Source organism: Alosa pseudoharengus, unplaced genomic scaffold (assembly GCF_046254945.1).
Source record: "Alosa pseudoharengus isolate Yale_2024_CS ecotype anadromous, Long Island Sound unplaced genomic scaffold, YU_APseudo_1.1 YU_APseudo_1.1_scf_18, whole genome shotgun sequence".
Lineage (NCBI taxonomy): Eukaryota > Metazoa > Chordata > Actinopteri > Clupeiformes > Clupeidae > Alosa > Alosa pseudoharengus.
In genome coordinates this window covers 8,458,175-8,477,390 of record NW_027468650.1, presented here as the reverse complement: position 1 = coordinate 8,477,390, position 19,216 = coordinate 8,458,175, and the positions used below count along the sequence as shown (strand labels likewise).

Below are 19,216 nucleotides of genomic sequence, written 5' to 3'. Positions count from 1 at the left end.
AAAATATTCATTTTTTATGTATCCCAATTAATTTCTTTGTTGTCGCTGTATTATTCAGTTATTAGTTGTTATTTCATTAGATGTGTGGCTAATTTCATTTCTTCACAGCACAGAATTATCCACAGGTGACCCCCCTAGACCATTTTCACAGACCACCTGCCATACCACCACTGGTTAAAAAAACCCTGCTTTAGAGAGTTGTTGCTACAGGCCACAGTACGCACAATGTAGAGAGCACTTCAACCGACATATTCTAACAGGTAAACAGATTGACTATGAACAAACAATATTATTACATAATTACATAATATTATTCATGTTGCAAATTAATGTAACCATAGCCAGGAAGGAGTTTTCCTTGGTAGTTAGCTTTTAAGTTAAAAATCATGGACATTGATCAAAATAATTATCCTAGCTAAACTAGAAGATAGTCTGGAACATTTATGTGAGCTGAAGCTAGTTTAATGATTGAACAGAGTATATTGTAGATATGTCAGCTTGGTAATGTGAAATTTGTTATGGCTGAAATAGGTCATGTTAACAGAGTAGCCTAGTTAAAGGGACACCAGGCAACGTTTTCGTGTTAATTACTCATCTTCGTAAGTCGGTATATGGTTAAATGACTCATTACAGGGCGAGTGAAGACTCTCTCGCCCGCCCCTATTGCCTTTAGGAAGAATATCCCGCTTGCAAGTTCAGTGTATCCTACCCGCCGTCCGAAGCAGGCAGGCTAACGAAACACTAGAGATTGTTGAAAACGTGTGTATGGCAGAGCCGGCAAAGAAGCAGCGAAAACCCATGACAGAAGACGCAAAGAAAAGGAAAAGAGCTTCAGACCGAGCGAGGGGGAGTTTCGTAGAGAAAAGGCAGCAGGCTTGCCTGGTGTCCCTTTAAATAGCCGGTCAACCGGGCTTGAACACATTTGTAGCTAGCATGTTAATATAAGGCTGTGTCTTTAATTACTACTTAATTAATTACTTCTTACTGTTAAGACTATCAATTGGGAGATTGTTAGGGCAGGTTTTGTGGTGGACTGATGCTCAATGTTTGTACCATCAAGTACCATGTTGATGAAGGCCAAGAGAGATGGTGGCACAGCCCTCTGCTGGCAGTTTTCTTTGAATGACCCGTCAAAAGAGAAAGATGAATTAAGGATCTCTTTGCGCACTACTTGTGCTGCTCGCATTAAGTGCATGGCATCACTGCTAGTTTGACAGGCTATCATGAGAGCTGGTCCAATGTCCTTCTCAAAACTCAGGAGTGTGTCTCTTCCGCGTAAATGTGCCCTCAGATGTGGAAGCTCAGAAAGCAGTCGTTCTTTCAGTCTGGTGGTGTATATTCAAAAATGAATATTTTGATGTTTTGTTTACCTTGACCTTTACATAAATGCATTTTCTTGAACTCTGGTGGTTTTAAAGTTACCAGATACAGAATGGGCACCCAAAGGTTAGTGGGAAATGACACCTTAAGTGTTTTTCTACTGTATTTGGTTCCAACGTGAGACACTTTTGAATATTGTTGGCGGCCATCTTGGATTTGACCTCTCCCGGGCCTCAGAGGTCAAATTTGACTTCCCTCCCAATATGAAAATAAACCTTATGGTATAACCTACCTAACTATGGTAGAAGTTTCATGTTTCTTTCAAAAAGTGCACAATTCCCCTTGATTTGAGGGCTTAACCGCTGTACTAGAGCATGTACAGCACTCCATTAGTTGGGGCTCCTTTTGCCTGAATTACTGTGGAAACTTTATGGACGTGGATTCTGTGCATCTCCTCTCTTCCTCAAGACTCTGGGACGTTGATTTCCAAAGAAAATGCAAAATTTACTTTAATCAGAGAACGTAACTTTGAACCGTGCACTCAGCAGCAGTCCAGTCCTTTTTGTCTTTAGCCCATGCAGGTGAGATGCTTCTGACACTGTTTCTTGTTCAAGAGTGGCTTGATACAAGGAATGCAACAGCTGAAACCCATGTCTTGCATACGTCTGTGCATGGTGGTTCTTGAAGCACTGACTTCAGCTGCAGTCCACTCTTTGTGAATCGGTTGAATTTTTTTGAATGGGGTTTGTTTCACAATCCTCTCCAGGGTGCGGTTATCCCTATTGCTTGTACACTTTTTTTCTACCTAATTTTTTCCTTCCCTTCGCCTCTCTATTAATGGGCTTGGACACAGCTCTGTGAACAGCCAGCCTCTTTAGCAATGACCTTTTGTGTCTTGCCCTCCTTGTGCAAGGTGTCACTGGTCATCTTTTGGACAACTGTCAAGTCAGCAGTCTTCCCCATGATTGTGTAGCCTACAGAAGTAGACTGCGAGACCATTTAAAGGCCTTTGCAGGTGTTTTGATTAGCTGATTAGAGTGTGGCACCAGGTGTCTTCAAAATTTAACCTTTTTTACAAATCACGTTGAATATTCTAATTTTCTTAATTTGGGATTTTCATTATTTGTCAGTTATAATCATCAAAATTAAAAGAAATAAACACTTGGAATATATCAGTCTGTGTGGAATGAATGTATACATTATACAAGTTTCACTTTTTGAATGGAATTACTAAGATAAATCAACTTTTTCATGATATTCTAATTATATGACCAGCACCTGTATACTTCTAGTCTTTGCTTAGTCTTTTATGTATTGGAAGTAGGTCTACAAAGGGAAATAGTAGAAGGCTTCACCTTTTTAGTTTTTTAGAATGTGGGACATAACTTTACTTTAACAACTAACTAGGCCTACTGTAAAATAAATATTGGACGTATTTGGACTTTCAACAAACTTCCATTTAGGGCATTCACTGAAATATAGGGGGTGCTGTTTCATGACGGTATTTAGCCTATACATGCTTGCATACTTTGCCCACTAGATGGAACAGATGTCTTAGAAATGGGGTAGGCCTAGGTAGTCTTATGTCGCTGAATCAGTGTTCTTCAATGTAGTGATTTCATCTTGAAGAAGTCAAGAGATTTGTCAAGAGACTTGTCACGAGACCTGAAACTATAATTTTATGTATTTTCTGTAGGCTACCTTTCTCAGGTGTCTATCAGCATGCAATTTAATGATGATGTTGCAGTTGTTGTGCTCTTTGAGTGTCTATTAAATCAAACGCTAGGACCACTTGATGTTTAACACTGTCTCGCTAGTTGTATCGTTGCGTGATTTTTATTTTCTTTATCGAAAGATTACAGAATGACAGGTATTTCTAGATATTCTATCATAAACACGACATGTCAACAGACAGAACACCTGTTGTTAGGGGGAGGAGACCGCGAGCCCACCCTCTTAATCCACGCCGAGCCAACCAAAAATTCTACATTTTGTCACGTGACCTAAAGGGGTATTTGTAGATAGAGATTGCACCGCGCTTCCTAAATTTCGACACGGAGCAAATAGCGGTGACAAACGGACGCACAAATGCGAAAGAGCGGCACTGGAATAGTTTGCAAAATCGGATAAACGTCATTGAGAAGAATTGAAAGCAGAACTTTACAGTTTACGATGACTCTGGATAACATATTGGGTGAGTATTTGGCTGACACTTTAAAATGATACATTTCCTATGGAACGAATCGGTGTGATTCCAAATGTTAATAGACGAATGTAATAAGTTAACGTTTTTTTTGGCTCGTGCTCGCTGACGTGAACATTTACATCGGTCCAGAACTTTATTTGCTTCTATTTTGAGCGATGTGCATAAACTACAGCGTTTTCGAACACATCCACTAGTTTGTTGTGGTGGAGAGAGTATACTACATAACTAGAATAACTTCTCGCTATCGCTCCTCGCACTGCTAAGCAAAACAGCAGGGAGCTTGTCAATGTGGTGTGGTGGTGGTCACGCATAATATTTCAGACTCTTGAATGCAAATTCAACCTGTCTGGAACCTGGCAACCTGATTGGAAACAAATGGAAAAGAGTTTAAATGTTTTATCTACTGAACATCTTCATGGAACTGATCTGATGTCTTGTAATTTGCTGGTTCGTATACACATCTCTAATTTCTTATACAAAATTCTTCCCTGGGAGCATTAAACTATTATGCATTGTGTTAGGCTACTATAGTAAATATCAATCGAGTTAACGTAGTCGTTATACCTTTTAATTGAGAGTTCATGTCGCAGTGTACTGTGTGTGTGTGTGTGTGGTGCAATGCATAGATGCTGGGAGTGTTGTAGGAGTAGGGAGGGAAAGTGTGTGTATGTGTGAGAGAGAGTGGGAGGTGGTGCAGCAGATTTTAGGTTGTGATGGTGAGATGATGGGGTTTGTATTCTTCTGCTATTTCTCTCTTGCTGTCCTCTCTCCCCTCCACCATGACCTCCACCAAGAGCAGCTTTGTAAAGCATTCACAATATGACCCACCATCACCAGACAGGGGCCTCTGAATGGCCTGGCTGCCTGGATTGTTACCGAGCGCTCACTTTCCCAGAATAGAGAGGTTTCATGTCTACCAGGCTACACTGAGGCTTTGTGTTACATCAGCCTACTCTGTCATTTGTGTAGAGTGCAAGGCCTAACAAAGCCAAAGGAAAGTCAAAATTCAGTCTGGTTTATAGGAACATCTGTGTGCGCGGTTACATCTGGCGCCATGGCTACCATTCAATGCTTGCGTGTGTGGCAGGGAGATCATAGTGGCATATGGGGTACATGTGTTCCCATGGAGGCTGCTGGAGGTTTGAGACATCAGCTCGGCTTGGTGTGAGGTAACATCTGAGGCGTTGTTGTCAAAGGGACTTTTAACAGGATGTGTGTGTGTGTGTATGTGTTTGTATGTATGTGTGTACAGGACCTTCTTCTGTTTTGTGAGACACCCTGGGCGATTTGCGAGCGAAGAGCAAATCGGGATCGGAGGAGGAGAGCAAGACAGAAAGTGTCAGAGACGGCGCAGAGGAGATATAAGAGGCGGTGAGCGAGTGAGTGAGAGGAGAGGAGCTGTCCTCCTCTTCTCCCCACTCCCCCACCTCCCCCTCACTGGACACACTGGCTGCGGCTGGGATGTTGCGGCAGAGCAGCGCTGGCGGGAACAAGCGCTCCCTTGGCATCGCTCGCCTCTCCAACTCGCACTTCTTCCCCCTGTCCTCGGGCACCATCAACACCGCCACCACCACCACCACCACCACCTCCTCCTCCTCGGGCACCGGCGGGGGCACCTGGGGCCGGCCGGCCAAAAGCAGCTCGCAGAGCTCCGTCAGCTCGGGCTCGGACAGCACAGACGCGGCACTGGCCGACTCCGACTACATTATGCAGCTGGTCAACGACGTGAGGCACTTTGCAGACGTGCTTCTCCAACTCAAGGAGGCGTTCAACTCCAAAGGTAAGTAGCTTGCCCCTGGAGATGACAGGAAAGTGATTTTAAACCGTATTGGAGGTGCACCCACATATCCCGGACAATAGTAAGTGTCCTGAAAAAGATGGAAGCTTCCTAAGTGTTTTTGGCCAGGGCTGACACTTTTAAAACAAAAGCTTCCTAAAAGCGGGCTAGCTGTCTTTCAAAAACATTTGTTTTATCAGCCAGCCATGCTGGATTGTCCTTGGCTGTGCGGTCACTCACCTCTCTCTATCTATCTGCCCGGTGAGTGGGATGGCCAGTGCTCCTGTTTCTCTCTCTTTTTTTCCCTCAACAATATTTGTTTTTGAGTTTCATGTTCTGCATCCAGTATTCCGTTATCGTCTCAATTTATTAGCTCCAAATGGAAGTCCGAATGCTCTCTTTGAGGGTAGCAGGGTTTGAATGAAGAGTGTGTGACTCACTAAGTTAAGTACTCTGATGCAGCCACCGTGCCTGAACTGCACCCTCCCAAACTCAGTCTAACTTGATTAAAGAGCCAGAAAGTCACAGAAGAAACTTAATAAACATTTTATTGTACAGCTATTACAGCTCTTTGCGTGTTGTAAAACGTCCGCCTAAGTTGGGTGCCCTGGAGACCCACCCTGCGGAGGTATTCTGCCTGTGGTTGTGGATGAGGGAGGCCGAGTGCCTTGCGTTCCCTCCTCCGGAGTCTTATTTTGGAGGAGTGGGGGAAGGGGAGGTGCTGCGAGAGAGATTTGGGGCACAGGGGTATGAGAGAAGGAAAAACAACAACCTCTCTCTCCCCCTCCCTCTCGCTCCCTCTCTCTCTCTCTCTCTCTCTCTCTCTCTTTCTTTCTCTCCTTCTTTCCCACTCTCCACGTCTTCACTTCCATCATTGCCTCTGTGTCAGAGCCCTTTTGAGCCTTTATTAATTTTTTCAGATTTTTGTGTGTGTGTGTTGCTAAAGAGGCCATTTGTCTTTGAGGCAAAATCAAAAGATTTTTTTAAAGAATATTGTCTGGGAGAGAATCGCCTCTGACTAATGCAACCCCTCAAATTCTCAGCTCAGGAGAGGCGCAGTTTTGTGGGGCCCTACTTCACCGCGGTCCCACAAAATAATACTACACTTGCTGGTAATTAAATGGCCTTTTCCACTCTTTGCGCCCCCAACACGGTCCCCCACCCCCTGGTAATCTCAACCCAAGCATTTCTAAAGCATTGAGAAACGTTTTTTTTTTAAGAATGGAGGGAAAGTGCAGATCAACGGGGCAGCTGCTCTTGCGTGTGTGATTATTGCATTCCTGCTCTGGTCCCGTTTGGGTCGTCTTGGCTCGGGCCCACTGTAGGCTAATCCTCGACCGGCCAGCATGAGAGTGTCCTGAGAGGGGGCCGGAGCCTCTCCAGCCTCTCCTCCTCACCCACCCTCTCACCCCCCCCCCCACACACGCACCCTTCCGTGTCTCTCCTGTGGAAGACGTGCCATGCAGGCCTATGTTCTGAGGAATCTCAGCTTTTGTTGAGGGTCAGTCAGGGTGCTTGACCTTAGCCAGCCATGGCTGCAGTTTGGAGAGCTTATTCTGAGTGACTGGTTTTTTTTTGTTTTTGGGGGGGTGGGGGATGTTGCTGTTACATCCTCAGGCAGGTCCTTAAGCAGTCACACCCACACCAACCCTGTGGGTCAGAGCAAACAGATTCCTAGTGAGTTCATTGTCGTTATTTATTGTGCCCAAGCTGTCTATAAGACAATACTGTCTAGGGAGTCTGGGGTTTTGCCATGCTCATGCAAGCAGGTTTGTGACAGCTCTGCATTGTTGTCATACCTCAGAATTGTGGCTAGCCCTCGCTCTTAAAACACACTGGAGGTTTGATTTATCGTGTCAAGACACTCCAAAAAAAACCCTTTCTCTAGTAGATGCACTCCGCTGCTCCCAAAAGGAGGCCAGGTTCCTGGGTCTTGCGCTGTGAATGCAAGTGCCAAATGTCAAACTTGAATGTTTAGTTTTCAGCATAACCACGTTACACACAGAATTTGAATGCGGCCTGCCTTGAATAGTGGTGGTGAATCAGTCGACAGTCAATTATGTAAACAAACACCGTGAAACTGTAACCTGTGATGGGATTGAGCGATAACGCTCGTAATGGAGTGAATTTAGTCTAAATGCCGGAAAGGGCAATTTTGAGGAGAGTAAGCTAATTGGCCTGAGAGAAATTGAATAGGTAGATTTTGTGGACACGGAAAGAAAGGGAGCGGCAGACAAGGCCATGCAAACAGCGAGACAGACAGAGTTAGGGAGGTCTAGCCCTATCAGCAAGATAAACAAATTCATTGTTTGCATTTGAGATCATTTTAGTGTTGTTGCTGATGCATCCTGTATTTCATTCAACTGTCTCGACTCTTTTTTCATTGTAGGATCTCCTATCTCCAGAATTGTTGCGATACTCAATTTTTGTCTTTTTGGGTCTCGAGGTCAGCCCCCGAAAAGATGCCCGGCACATGCTGCATTGAGGAAATGAACTAGCGTCTGTGCGAGTGATCATATCTGGATGACGTGGGGCACGGGTCAGTGCACATCTTCAAAGTGCCATTGGTGGCAGTTAACTGGGTGGGGCTCAAACGATGCAGAAAAGAAAAGGCTGTTGTGAATCACTGGCTATGGTGTGATTGAAAGTGATTTAAATCCCTTCCAATTTATGACTTTATTGTCTCAGTGATGCGTCCCAGAGGGCGAGCACCCCCGTTTCATTTGACCCCCCGGGCCATTCAGGCAAAATAAGGCAAACGACAGCCTGGTTTGTTCTTTTCCACGCACTTCTTTCTGGCAAGCGGTAATTTTTTGGGGGGGTGTGTGTGTCTGGTTGAGTTTATCTGTGTGCGAGTGTGGGGGGTGATGTTCTTGTCTCCCGAAAACAGTCAGTATTTTCATGCTCGATGATGTGAGGCCTTCAGCCTTTGTCTCAAGTATCTGCTGTGGATAGGGCCTTGTAGTGGAGGGAGCCTGGCCGCCTTTGGCTAGAGGAAGACTTTCCCATGTAAGAATAGCTGGACCCTCATGGATTGCTCCCTGGGGGAAAGGTTGAGACCAGCTCCAATAGGAATTCATTATTTTTTTTAAACATGTTTTATTTTTTTTCTTGTCTCCGTTTCTATAAACGCCACCTTAAATGGTGATTGTGTTTTGGTGGCTGCTCTGGTCTCAGAAGCATCGCTCTGTCGCTTTTTTTGAGATCTTTCTTTTTTCTTATTTTTTTAAACATTTCGGGGTGGCCAAACGCTACCTCACACCCCAGGCTTGTTACTGTGGTGGACTGATTATTGTGGATTACCGCAGGTTCCACAATGATGTCTTCACAATGTGGGGGATTTCTGAATTTCCCATAGAGGTCGTGACCTTGTTCAAGGCCTGCTTGTTAGAGGCATGTCCGTAATTGGATTGGATTATTCTTGGTCTCACCCAGCTTGGGGTCGCGACAGGCCGTTTTGAGGTCTGCAGCAACCTATCAGGTCAGTGTTGCATTTGTGACATTTGAATTGTAGATAGAATCTGAAGTATGTTACTTCTACTTATTAGTAATATATTAGTAATATATATATATATATATGTCTCATGCTATCAATTGGGCTCCTGTTTCAGAGATTGTGATGTTTTGTGGGTTGTTCAACTGGCTTCCCAATGGTAATGCAGTTGTAAAACGCTAGCTTGTCTGTCCGTGGGCTTGGGGGGAGCTGTCCAGCTGCCAGACTCTAAGCATGTGTAAATGTCACGTAAATGTCTGCTGTCTGAAAGCAGAGTGTGCTAAACAAAATGGCTCCACTGTTCCTGCTCATAACCTCTTTTACCCCCCTGGACACAAAAAGGAATAAAACCGGTAGCTCATCGTTCCTCTTAGGTAGGCTACATTTCAAATGATCAAATGATACATTCAGGCCTTTGCCCCTGAACTTAGAGACAGTCAGTAGAAAGGAGGACAACTCAAGAGTTTTTCCTGAGCCAGGGTCCTCAGGAGTTATTGGGTCTGTGCTCATCTGGAATGGTGTGCGTGCAATGCCAGTTGCCTGCTCACTGAAGCAGCATGATGGCTGGCAAGTGTCCGCCACTTTGGAATGAAAAACAACAGGTAGGCTCCGCAGAACAATTCAGCCATGGCAGAGGAGAAGCCTTCTCTCTCCGCGGGAGGTACAGCCTTCCTCCGGCTTGAAACCTCAAATCTTGACCCAGACTCCCAGTCATCGAATCATCTCTGGATGACCACAACCTGTTTACAACCCATGGGGCATACTTTTCCTTTGACGTTATGGGAGGAATGCACTGTTTGTTTTTTTTCTTTTCGTCTTTGGAAGGATGGCCAGGCTGTGATGAGAAACAGTTCACTGTGGCACAGCATGTTGTTGATGTGAGAACGTGAAGGAGGAAATGTTGGGAGCTGCTAATGTACAGGTATGCTAGTCGTTAATGTGCTTTTATCTAGGACGTTTTGTGTTCAGATGTTTACAATTTGTTTTTAAAATGCAAGTGGGTTCAAATAGGATGTGTGAATTCGACATCCAACAGTTCAGATCAACAACAATGAATTTGTAAGTGATGATTCTTCTTCCAGGGAGCTCTTGCCTTTCTGCACCCATAAACTGCCACTTAGCATGATCTCTATCTGTAAAGATTAGGCTGTAATTGTAGCATTTATTATTACGCATCTACTGATCAAGGTCTAAAATATTTAATTCAGTTAGCACAGCAGTGCTGGTTCATGACCTAATGTATAGTTAGTTCATAAAGCCGTGTTGCGTAACCATCTGTTATCTTTACACTGTGCTGTGAGAACCTAGAGCTCTTTCCTCATCTTCCCTTGTGTCCTGAGACTGCTCTTATCGGCCAAAAGGGACAAAATTGTATCAGTTATTCAGCTATTTATTTTTTGTCCTCCTCCTGTTGTCCCGCTGCGTGCACTGTAGAACCTTGAGGCGAGCGCTTGGCCGAGTGCATATTTAACCTCTGTATCAATATTGACCCTCGCTGCAGTGGCCATTACCAGCGGCACAGCTAATCATTTTGATAGGGGTGGGAAAAAAGCTCCTCTGCGCTCCGCACTGCGAGCCTCTCTTTATCCCGCCTCCCCTCCCCCTCCCGCATACTCGGCATTCCTGCAGAACAAATGCTCACTTGTTGCTTTAGTGCCTTAGATCAACAGTTGCTAGATGCTGGACACTTTGTTTAAAAAACGATGGGGAAAATGCAGAGGAAAAGTACATCTGGTCACAGATGGAAGGAAGGGAATGAGATGGATCATATATTCACATGTGTTTGGGAAATGCAAATGGCGGGTCGCAGAGTTAGTGTCGTTGTTCAGATTTTGCAGTTCACACACGGATTGGGTGCAATTGGAGGGCGTCAATGAGAGTTCCTCTCCTGTGTTGCTTCCCATAAGTGTTTTTCTTTACGACTTTTGTCCATTGCAATGACTAGTTTTTAGTATCATGATATTTGTTGGAATGGTGGTGGAAGTTGGGACACCTGCCACTCTCACTTGCCAGCTCTTTACTCTTTCTTGTTTGAGAGGGTTAGTTGTTAATTAAGTAAACATGTGACCGCGCACATCCCTTTTCACCGTTTCGGATGGGTGCTGGATCAGAGGAAAGAGTTTCCAAAGTAAAAGAGAGTGATCCGCACACCATATAGCTCCCATGGAAAGTTTTTTTTATTATGCATGCAACGTTTCGAGCCCCTGGCTCTTCCTCAGGCAACCAACAAGTGTTTCACAATGTACCATCAATATATCTCCATTTGTCCTTACTCACACGTGAATCAAATTAGATAATCAATTCCATAGTTACTACATTCAATCAAAGTTAGATTATGTTAGTTGAACTCCACATCTCTGCTTTTTATGTTGGGTTGACCAAATGCTGTCATTTTACTCAGAGGCTGTGTGTTGAACTGAAATGAATTTTCCTCCCTCCCCCAGAAGCCGAGCAGTGTGGCCCTATTTTAAGCCCTAATTGAAAAACCACAGGAATGGGGGTGTGAGGGGTAAGGAGGTGGGGACAGTTGATGTAATGATCAAAGACCAGCTCCCCTCTCTTACTTCACTCCAGAGCTTTGGGGTATTGTTACAGAGATCGGCGCTCAATTCTGTCTCGTATTTGACCTTCATTTTAAAAGAGTGTGGGGAAAGTAAATTAATCCCCGGCCCGGGGCAAAATTGATGGGAATGCCTCCGGAGAGGCTGGGCTGAGCTCTGAAGGGTTTTCTTGGAGGGCCACTGCTGCCGGCTGCTACATCAGTGTGCGCTCAGACGGACTTTGAGGGATGGATTAGGACCCTTCACCTGCCCAGCAAGTGGGGTTCAAGGAGGGCAGGGGGGGGGGGGGGGGGGCTCTGATCGGCTAAAAAACGTATTTTCTTTGGCCCCCATTGTGTAGTGCTTTGGGGAGGCTAAGTGGAAGGTGGGTTCACACTATACCCCCCATGAAACCTTGACCGAGAGCTTTGAGGTGGGGGCATATAGTGCTGTACCAATGAGCCCCCATATCTGAGGTGGGGGCATATAGTGCTGTACCAATGAGCCCCCATATCTGAGGTGGGGGCATATAGTGCTGTACCAATGAGCCCCCATATCTGAGGTGGGGGCATATAGTGCTGTACCAATGAGCCCCCATATCTGAGGTGGGGGCATATAGTGCTGTACCAATGAGCCCCCATATCTGAGGTGGGGGGCATATAGTGCTGTACCAAGGAGCCCCCATATCTGAGGTGGGGGCATATAGTGCTGTACCAATGAGCCCCCATATCTGAGGTGGGGGCATATAGTGCTGTACCAATGAGCCCCCACATCAGACTGTGGAACTTCTTTTTTTTTTACTCTCTTCCTCTTTTATTTTGCTACTTTTGCAACAATATCACAGTGAGATGTTTTTTAATTACCAGGTGTTGGCACACATTGGCATGAGTCAAGCCACCATGGTGTTGATGGGGAACAGACATCAGAGTTGAAACAAAGACATCTTGTGTCAACACTTTCCATTTTAATAGCGGTAACCTCAGTACATGTGAATCACTCTGCTAGTTAGGAAGTATAGCAGAGAGTGAGTCATTTGTCACTGCGAGACTTAACACACAGAGCCGATAAGGTGAAACCAGGCAGGTCGTTCTCAGAGAGTTTATGTCAGTGTTCATTTAATATTTAACTGATCCGGTGTTGAGTATTGCTCACCAGGTGTTGCGAAATGCACAGTGAGGCAGGCTTATGCATCTTACGTCATGGGCTAATGTGTGGCAGGGTGCCAAGAATGTTTTTGGGAAGCGCTATTTTCTGCCTTCCCATGTGATTCTTCTGAGTGAAGAGACACAGTGGCCATTCTCTGCTGTCGTAGCTTAGAGACTTAAACAAATAGCCCCTTGACTGCAGCAGACCACATTGAGTTAAAGTCCATCCAGTCTATTTTAGCAAGCAGGACTTATACAACATGAGAGAGCAAGTGTGTGGGAGAATAAGACAGACAGATAGAGAAGGACAGAACAGGAGAAAAAAGTCCTCCTCTACCATCACAGAAGCCCTCCCTCAGTCATTCTTGTGAGATACCAAAGCTTTGTGGGAAACTAAGTTTGCCACTGGTCCTTTGAGAGAACCTAAATGCTGTTTTCGTGATTTGTGGTTGAAATCACCCGTAGTCAAATGGCGACCCTAAAATTACCCCCCTCCCCCCTGTCCTTTTTTCTTCTGTGCTATACAGATCTGAACTGGCTGTAATGTAACTCTGTTTATCCGGCTCACTCTTTAGAATTCACATCCACTGTAAGGAACCAATTCTTTGAAAAAAAAAAAGAAAGGGGAAAAAGAAAACAGCCACCTTTTATGGGCCACTTGAAGCAGTTCTGTATTTTAAGTCACTGTAAATTAGCCTAGCCGCCTAGACTCGCCCTTTGGTTCACTCTCAGCCTTTGAAGATCTGGTTGCACCCTTGCAAGCTTGACTTTTGCCTGGAGGCAGGAGAGACAAGTGCTCGACATGTGAACGTTTTCGTTTGGGTCACATCTTGTAAAGTTCTCGGTCAGATTTTATGAGCTAGCAGCCTGCTGAGGTAGGGGGTGGATTTAAAACATTAGACTAATTGTCTTTGTAGTCAGAGCTAGCCTTAACTGGGCTATCATTGTAGTCCATTCAGGAGGTGGTGCCGTAGATTACTGCCCCAATAGGAAGTCTCACAGCCAAGCAAGATGACAAATGACTTTGGTATTTATCCCTCTTCTGAAACAAAATTGAAGAAATAAAATGATGAAAATAGCGAGGGTGAGCTGAAATGGTGACAGGGGTGAGGAAACGAGAGAGGGTTAGCACGTGTAACCTGCGGGTGGCCACTTTCTGGTAGGCATGGTGCTGATTTGTTGACTTTAATGGCTCTACCGCACTCGGTGCAAAGATTTGTAGTTTTTTTTTCTTCTCTCAGTGCACGGGACGTGAAGGAGGTTCCGTATCTCTCTCTCATTCTTGCTCTCTTTCTTGCTCTCTCCCTCCCTCTCTCTCTCTCTGCTTTTCCCTTTTCACACAGATTTACGGTTATGGGCTTCGCACTGGCTGGGGAATTTGTTCTGGGATGGGGTACCCGCAGATATTGAGGTTTCTCCTCCTCTCCAAATGGTTAGGTTCTGTATTGTGAGTGCCTTGCTCCTGGGACAGTGTGACATCATTGATCTAGTTTGGGGAACCCCCCTGGCGATTTGTTGGCTCCCCCTTCCGCGAGGGACTTGTTTTCCTCCTCAGTATCGTAAAATGCTAAGCCTCTCACCTCATGGTTCTGAAGGCTGGATAACATGCTCTTTTTTGGTCAATGCTTTGGCAAATTCTGGCTAAGGGGACTTCCGGATGAGCCTGGGTGGGCTTTTTTTTCAGGGTGGCCCACCATATATAGGTCACTTGAAATAAGCTGCTACATTTAGGTCATTTGAATGAATGCAGACCATTTACAGAATGTTCTATCAAGCCAGGTGCAGAGGGGGTCTGACTGATTGACACATTGCACTCTACACTGCCACCCTTCCTGTCTTTCGGAACACATTAGGCTCTGGTGAAAAAAGTAAACATTTACTAATCTTAAACTATCATTATTGCACTTTCTTAGAGGAGCTCAGTTGCGAATACAATAGTACAATGCTATGTGTCAATATACTAAAAACGAGAGTTCTGTGAAGCACACCTTTGAGAAAAGGAAGCTAGAGTTTGGGGAACACATCAACCTGACCAAGCGTTTGCACACCTGTGTGATAGATCTACATTTTGTGACACCATAGCAGGACGAGTAACTTCTACTATGTCCACACTGTTCTAATATTCCACTGTTGATAGGCAAAGAATCTCAAATATTTTGACTGAGAACTCCAAGGCAATCTAATCTCCAACCTCTGCTCCCAACCTACTAGGCCATGTGTATCTAAAACCCATGGGGTAAATTTGCCCCCAGGTTTAAGTAGCTGAGACCCACTAACCCAGAAACCCCCTCAGCTCCCCCAACCAGGATTAGGGACTTGAAACCAAGATGGCAAATTTATCCAGTAGATTAGATTAAGGCTCCCCTCTGACCCTCGACCCCCCAACACTGGATTAAAATTGTCTGGAGAGAGGCCGAATTAATGTGTCAGCTGGTACTCTTTGCCCACAGTATTGGGGGAAAGAGAGCTAATCTGCTGATCTGATCATACACAAGCCTAAAGCGCGTGGAGTATCAGAGGCAGAACCTCAATTTTGCCTTCACCAAAGAGCCCTGAGGAACTCTTTAAATATTCAGTTTACAGAAAAAGACCTCTTCTGGAAAGGTAGCCTTCCAACAGGACCACTGCTGGTACACAACAATCTGAGCCGAGGGAAGTTGAAGATTAATTGGCCTTGTTTTGCGTTTGGGTCCCTGAACCCTGGAAAGCCCATCAAAGGGCCCCTGTCACGTGTGAGGATTCAGTGGCCCATGCTGGGCCAAGCTCACAACTGGTTATCGTCAGCGCAAGGACGACCCAGTGGGGGTCTGGATGGGTGGGGGGGACCGTTGCTGTTCTGCCATCCAATTATGGAGGATCGCCCCCAAGCTCCAAATTTTGGGGGATGGAACATAAACGGGGGGTTCCGTCTTCATGTTTGATGTTGGGATAAACAAAACATGAACAGACTGAGCGTGAAGCGTGGCTCAGACCGCACCGCGTCCCACCATCCCCTGCTTGGGAGTGGGGGTGGGGAGTGAGCATGGGGTGGGAAGCAGAGGGTCTGGAAGATCACCCGACGATGATGGGTGGAGTTTGTGCCCTACAGACCAAGAGCTGGCTTTAAACAATGCACACTGACACACACACATCCAAATAATACGACACACACCCTCCCCTCGCCAGACTCCCGTCTTTGGAGATCCTGTTCACAGCTTCGAGACAATGCCGCATTACTCATTACCAGGGAGAGGAGAACAAATATCAAGCACAGTGATGGCCTTTTGTGACCCAGAATCCTTTTGAACAAGGAAGCCCCAACAATGCTGAAAAAGAGAAAATCTCCATAATTCATAAGGTCCTATGAATGAATGAGGGCTTTGCTGCGAAGGCCTTTGTGGGATGAGCCGCCTCTCTCTGGGCATGAAGATGTTCCGGGGGTTGGCTGCACACTGTGGCAGACGCATGTCATAATTAACATGGTGCTAGCAAGGCAGCGTGGAAGCAGAGGCGGTCCCCTCTCAGAAAGAGCACAAACACCCTCTCAGCCCGCTCCCACGTCCCCATCCCCTCCCTCCCCTTCCTTGCCCGAGCTTCTTCTGGAGATGCCTAGAAGAGCACACATCCTTGTTTTCACAAGAGCATGGGCATTATGGTTGCACCGTTCGAAGACTTCATCTTCTGGAGATGCCTAGAAGAGCACACATCCTTGTTTTCACAAGAGCTTGGGCATTATGGTTGCACCGTTCGAAGACTTCATCCTACGCTGTCTGTGTGCCATTCTCTGAGACAAATTTCCTTGAAAAACTTAATTAGGCAACCAATTAGTGGGATTGGTCGCCACACTGCTCTTTGTGGCTCTTTGGGCTAAGAGGATTAAGCATCTTCAGGTCTTGAAGACTGAAGAGATGAGGATTTATTGTGAGGAACGGCAAAAAAACAGTCACGCCATCATCTATGCTGTTTACCGAGGCACAAGCATTAGTAAGTCAGAAGCACTGTTTTGTACAAGCACAAAATCTTAGTTACAAGTTACAACTGTGTCCTCAGGCATCAATGTTTTAGAAGTCCCCTCAGTCAAGCAGGTCAGGCAAAGGCATAAAAGATGGTTGCTTGGGATTTCTGCCCTCTTTCAGCTTCCATCTCAACGTCCCACATGGTCAAGGAAGAGAAGGCACAAACTAAGGCTTGTCACAGCTTGGCTGTTGGATCAGACCCATCAAAGTCAGACACCGGGGCCAACGTCAACGTCCAGCGATGCAGCCAGTGACAGGGGGGCTGGGGATGCCAGCCAGGTCCATTTTAGCCAAGGTCGTCCCCTGCCAGTCCACAACGCTGTCTGACAGTTCGTCCATTCTTAGCGGATAGAGCCGAAGCTGGCTGCCCAACCGGCTGTTTGGCCGGTAAGAGACGCAGAGGCACGACTCACCCCCCCTGCATGACCACCCCCCCCCCCCCCCGGCCAGCATAAGCCCCTCTCTCTTTCTCTTTTTCGTTCTCTCACTCTGTTGTCCTGCCTCTCTCTGTCTCGCTCTCTATCTGGCTGCCGGTGGGTCCTCTGCTCTGCTCTGCTCTGCTGTGCTGTGCTGTGCTGTGCTGTGCTCTCCTCTCCTCTCCTCTCCTCTCCTCTCCTCTCCTCTCCTCTCCTCTCCTCTCCTCTCCTCTCCTCTCCTCTCCTCTCCTCTGCTCTGCTCTGCTCTGCTCTGCTCTGCTCAGTGGGAGATTTTCAGTCCTCTTCAATAAAGCATAGTTGGAATGCCAGTCCTCATCACTCCACACAAACAGGGAGTGCTGGGAAGGACGAGAGGGAGTCCAGAGGGAGAAGGAGAGAAGGCAAGGCTCTCCTGTGTCTCTTCATATGCTTGCTTCCTCCCTCCCTCTGTCTCTCTCACTCTATCTCCATGTCTCTCTCTCTCTCTCTCTCTCTCCTTTGAGATCGAGCTTTTTCCTTGTGTTTTATTCAACAGTCACTTTTTGTCTTTCATCATTATTCCCAAATCTCTCTCTCTCTCTCTCTCTCTCTCTCTCTCTCTGTATGTCTATCTTCTCCGACCCCCCGTGATGGACAGCTCTCTGGCTGAGTGAAAGAGAAAAGTGCATTCTTGACTCCATGCTAAGCTTCCGATTTATATGCAAAGGGGACAGAGAGCAATATCAAAGGGTAAACAGACTGCTGGCTGGGAAGGAAGGAAGAGTTTGGCATATTATTCCCAGGAAGCAGTCCCCTCCGGCCTTGGTGTTTAGAGTCTGATCCCCATCTTGTGTCCATCTATCTGAACCGTTTTATTGAGAGGCCATCGTAGCTCGTCTGCAAACACATTCCTGAGTCATGCTTTAATTCAGCTTTAATTAAACTGGATTGCATTCAGTTATTGCCCATTAAAAGCAAACCCATTGTTTGTATGCCCTTATCAGGCGTGCTAAGGGGCAACTGATTCATTGTTTTGCTTGCTGCAACTAGGTCCAGATGCAATCACGGATCAATGGCTTGTTGTCACCCTTTTCAGCCCAGGTCATAAAAATGGCCCCTGGCCCAGTGTGATATGGACCTGCCATTATGCAAGTCAGTTCTGAATAGGTTCCATTGGAGCTGTACAAAGCAGTGCTGCAGTTTAGTGTGTGTGTTTGTATGGTCTGCTTACACAATCATACCGTCTTAGTTTGTGCATAATTGGCATACACAAGCTAATAATTTAGTGTGTGTGTGTGTGCACAGCTCTGTCTCCCTGTGTGTGTGTGTCTGTGTGTGTGTGTATTTGTATGTCAATGTTTATGTGTTGATATTAATATGCCTGCAACATGCACCGCTATTTGTGTGTTCAATTCCAAGAATGCGATTGTGGTAGTGTGTGTTTGCATGCAGGCTGGTGTGTGTGTGTGTGTGTGTGTGTGTGTGTGTGTGTGTGTGTGTGTGTGTGTGTGTGTGTGTGTGTGTGTGTGTGTGTGTGTGTGTGTGTGTGTGTGTGTGTGTGTGTGTGTGTGTGTGTGTGTGTGTGTGTGTGTGTGTGTGAGAGTGTGAGTGAGGAGTCAGGTCAGGAGGTGCCTTTAAACGTCAGCCTTTTGTGTGCAGTCATGGGAAAGAGAGGCTCAAAGGTGGAGCAGCAGGAGACGGGCTAGTCAAAGGAGGTGTGTGTGTGTGTGTGTGTGTGTGTGTGTGTGTGTGTGTGTGTGTGTGTGTGTGTGTGAGTCTGAGAGAGAGAGGTTCAGTCCCCTCTTTGCCCCAGTACCGTGTAATCTCTTAATGCCAGTAGTAGCCCTCTCCCTCAGGGCAGTCATGGCCCACCAGGCCTGGGCAGGAAACGTCCTGCGAGGGGGAGTGATCCCGGCCGGCCGCTGGACCTTCCACAAAGCCCCCACCCGTCAAAAGAGCCATGTTAAAGGTTAACTGCCATGGTTTTCTTCAGATCTTAAACAACTGACCTGTGCCACTTCCCTTATGTGGAGAGCTCTGCCTGTATCCACTGACAGAACGGCAGTGACTTTGCGGAAAGGATGCACAGTGCAAACAATCTTTAATAATACCTCCCATCCAAACACGCATGCCTTGGCAAGCCCTCATGGAGTCCCTTGCGCATGGTCCCTCGATCGCAATTTAGTTCAGAGTTCACATCTGTTAGTCTCAGCACATTGGTATTTGGGCCTGGCTCGTTATGATCACGTAACCCCATGAACATTCCTCCATCCTCACAACTTCTGTTTTACTGGATTCATCTGTCCTAACTCCTCCTAAAATCTTGGGTGGAGCCAACATCCCCA

At 46.2% G+C, this 19,216-nt stretch overlaps 1 protein-coding gene across 1 annotated transcript in view; it reads left to right on the top strand.

Moving 5' to 3' along the window:
• Positions 1-3,393: 3,393 nt before the first annotated feature.
• The window catches only part of arhgap29a (Rho GTPase activating protein 29a), a 48,424-nt gene continuing 32,601 nt past the window's right edge, over positions 3,394-19,216 (top strand). The window contains exons 1-4 of the mRNA XM_076290193.1: positions 3,394-3,514; positions 4,779-5,306; positions 15,005-15,030; positions 17,610-17,635. Of these exons, the coding sequence (XP_076146308.1) occupies positions 4,988-5,306; positions 15,005-15,030; positions 17,610-17,635 (371 nt within the window). The 5' untranslated portion in view covers positions 3,394-3,514; positions 4,779-4,987. The remainder of the gene's footprint in view (positions 3,515-4,778; positions 5,307-15,004; positions 15,031-17,609; positions 17,636-19,216) is intronic.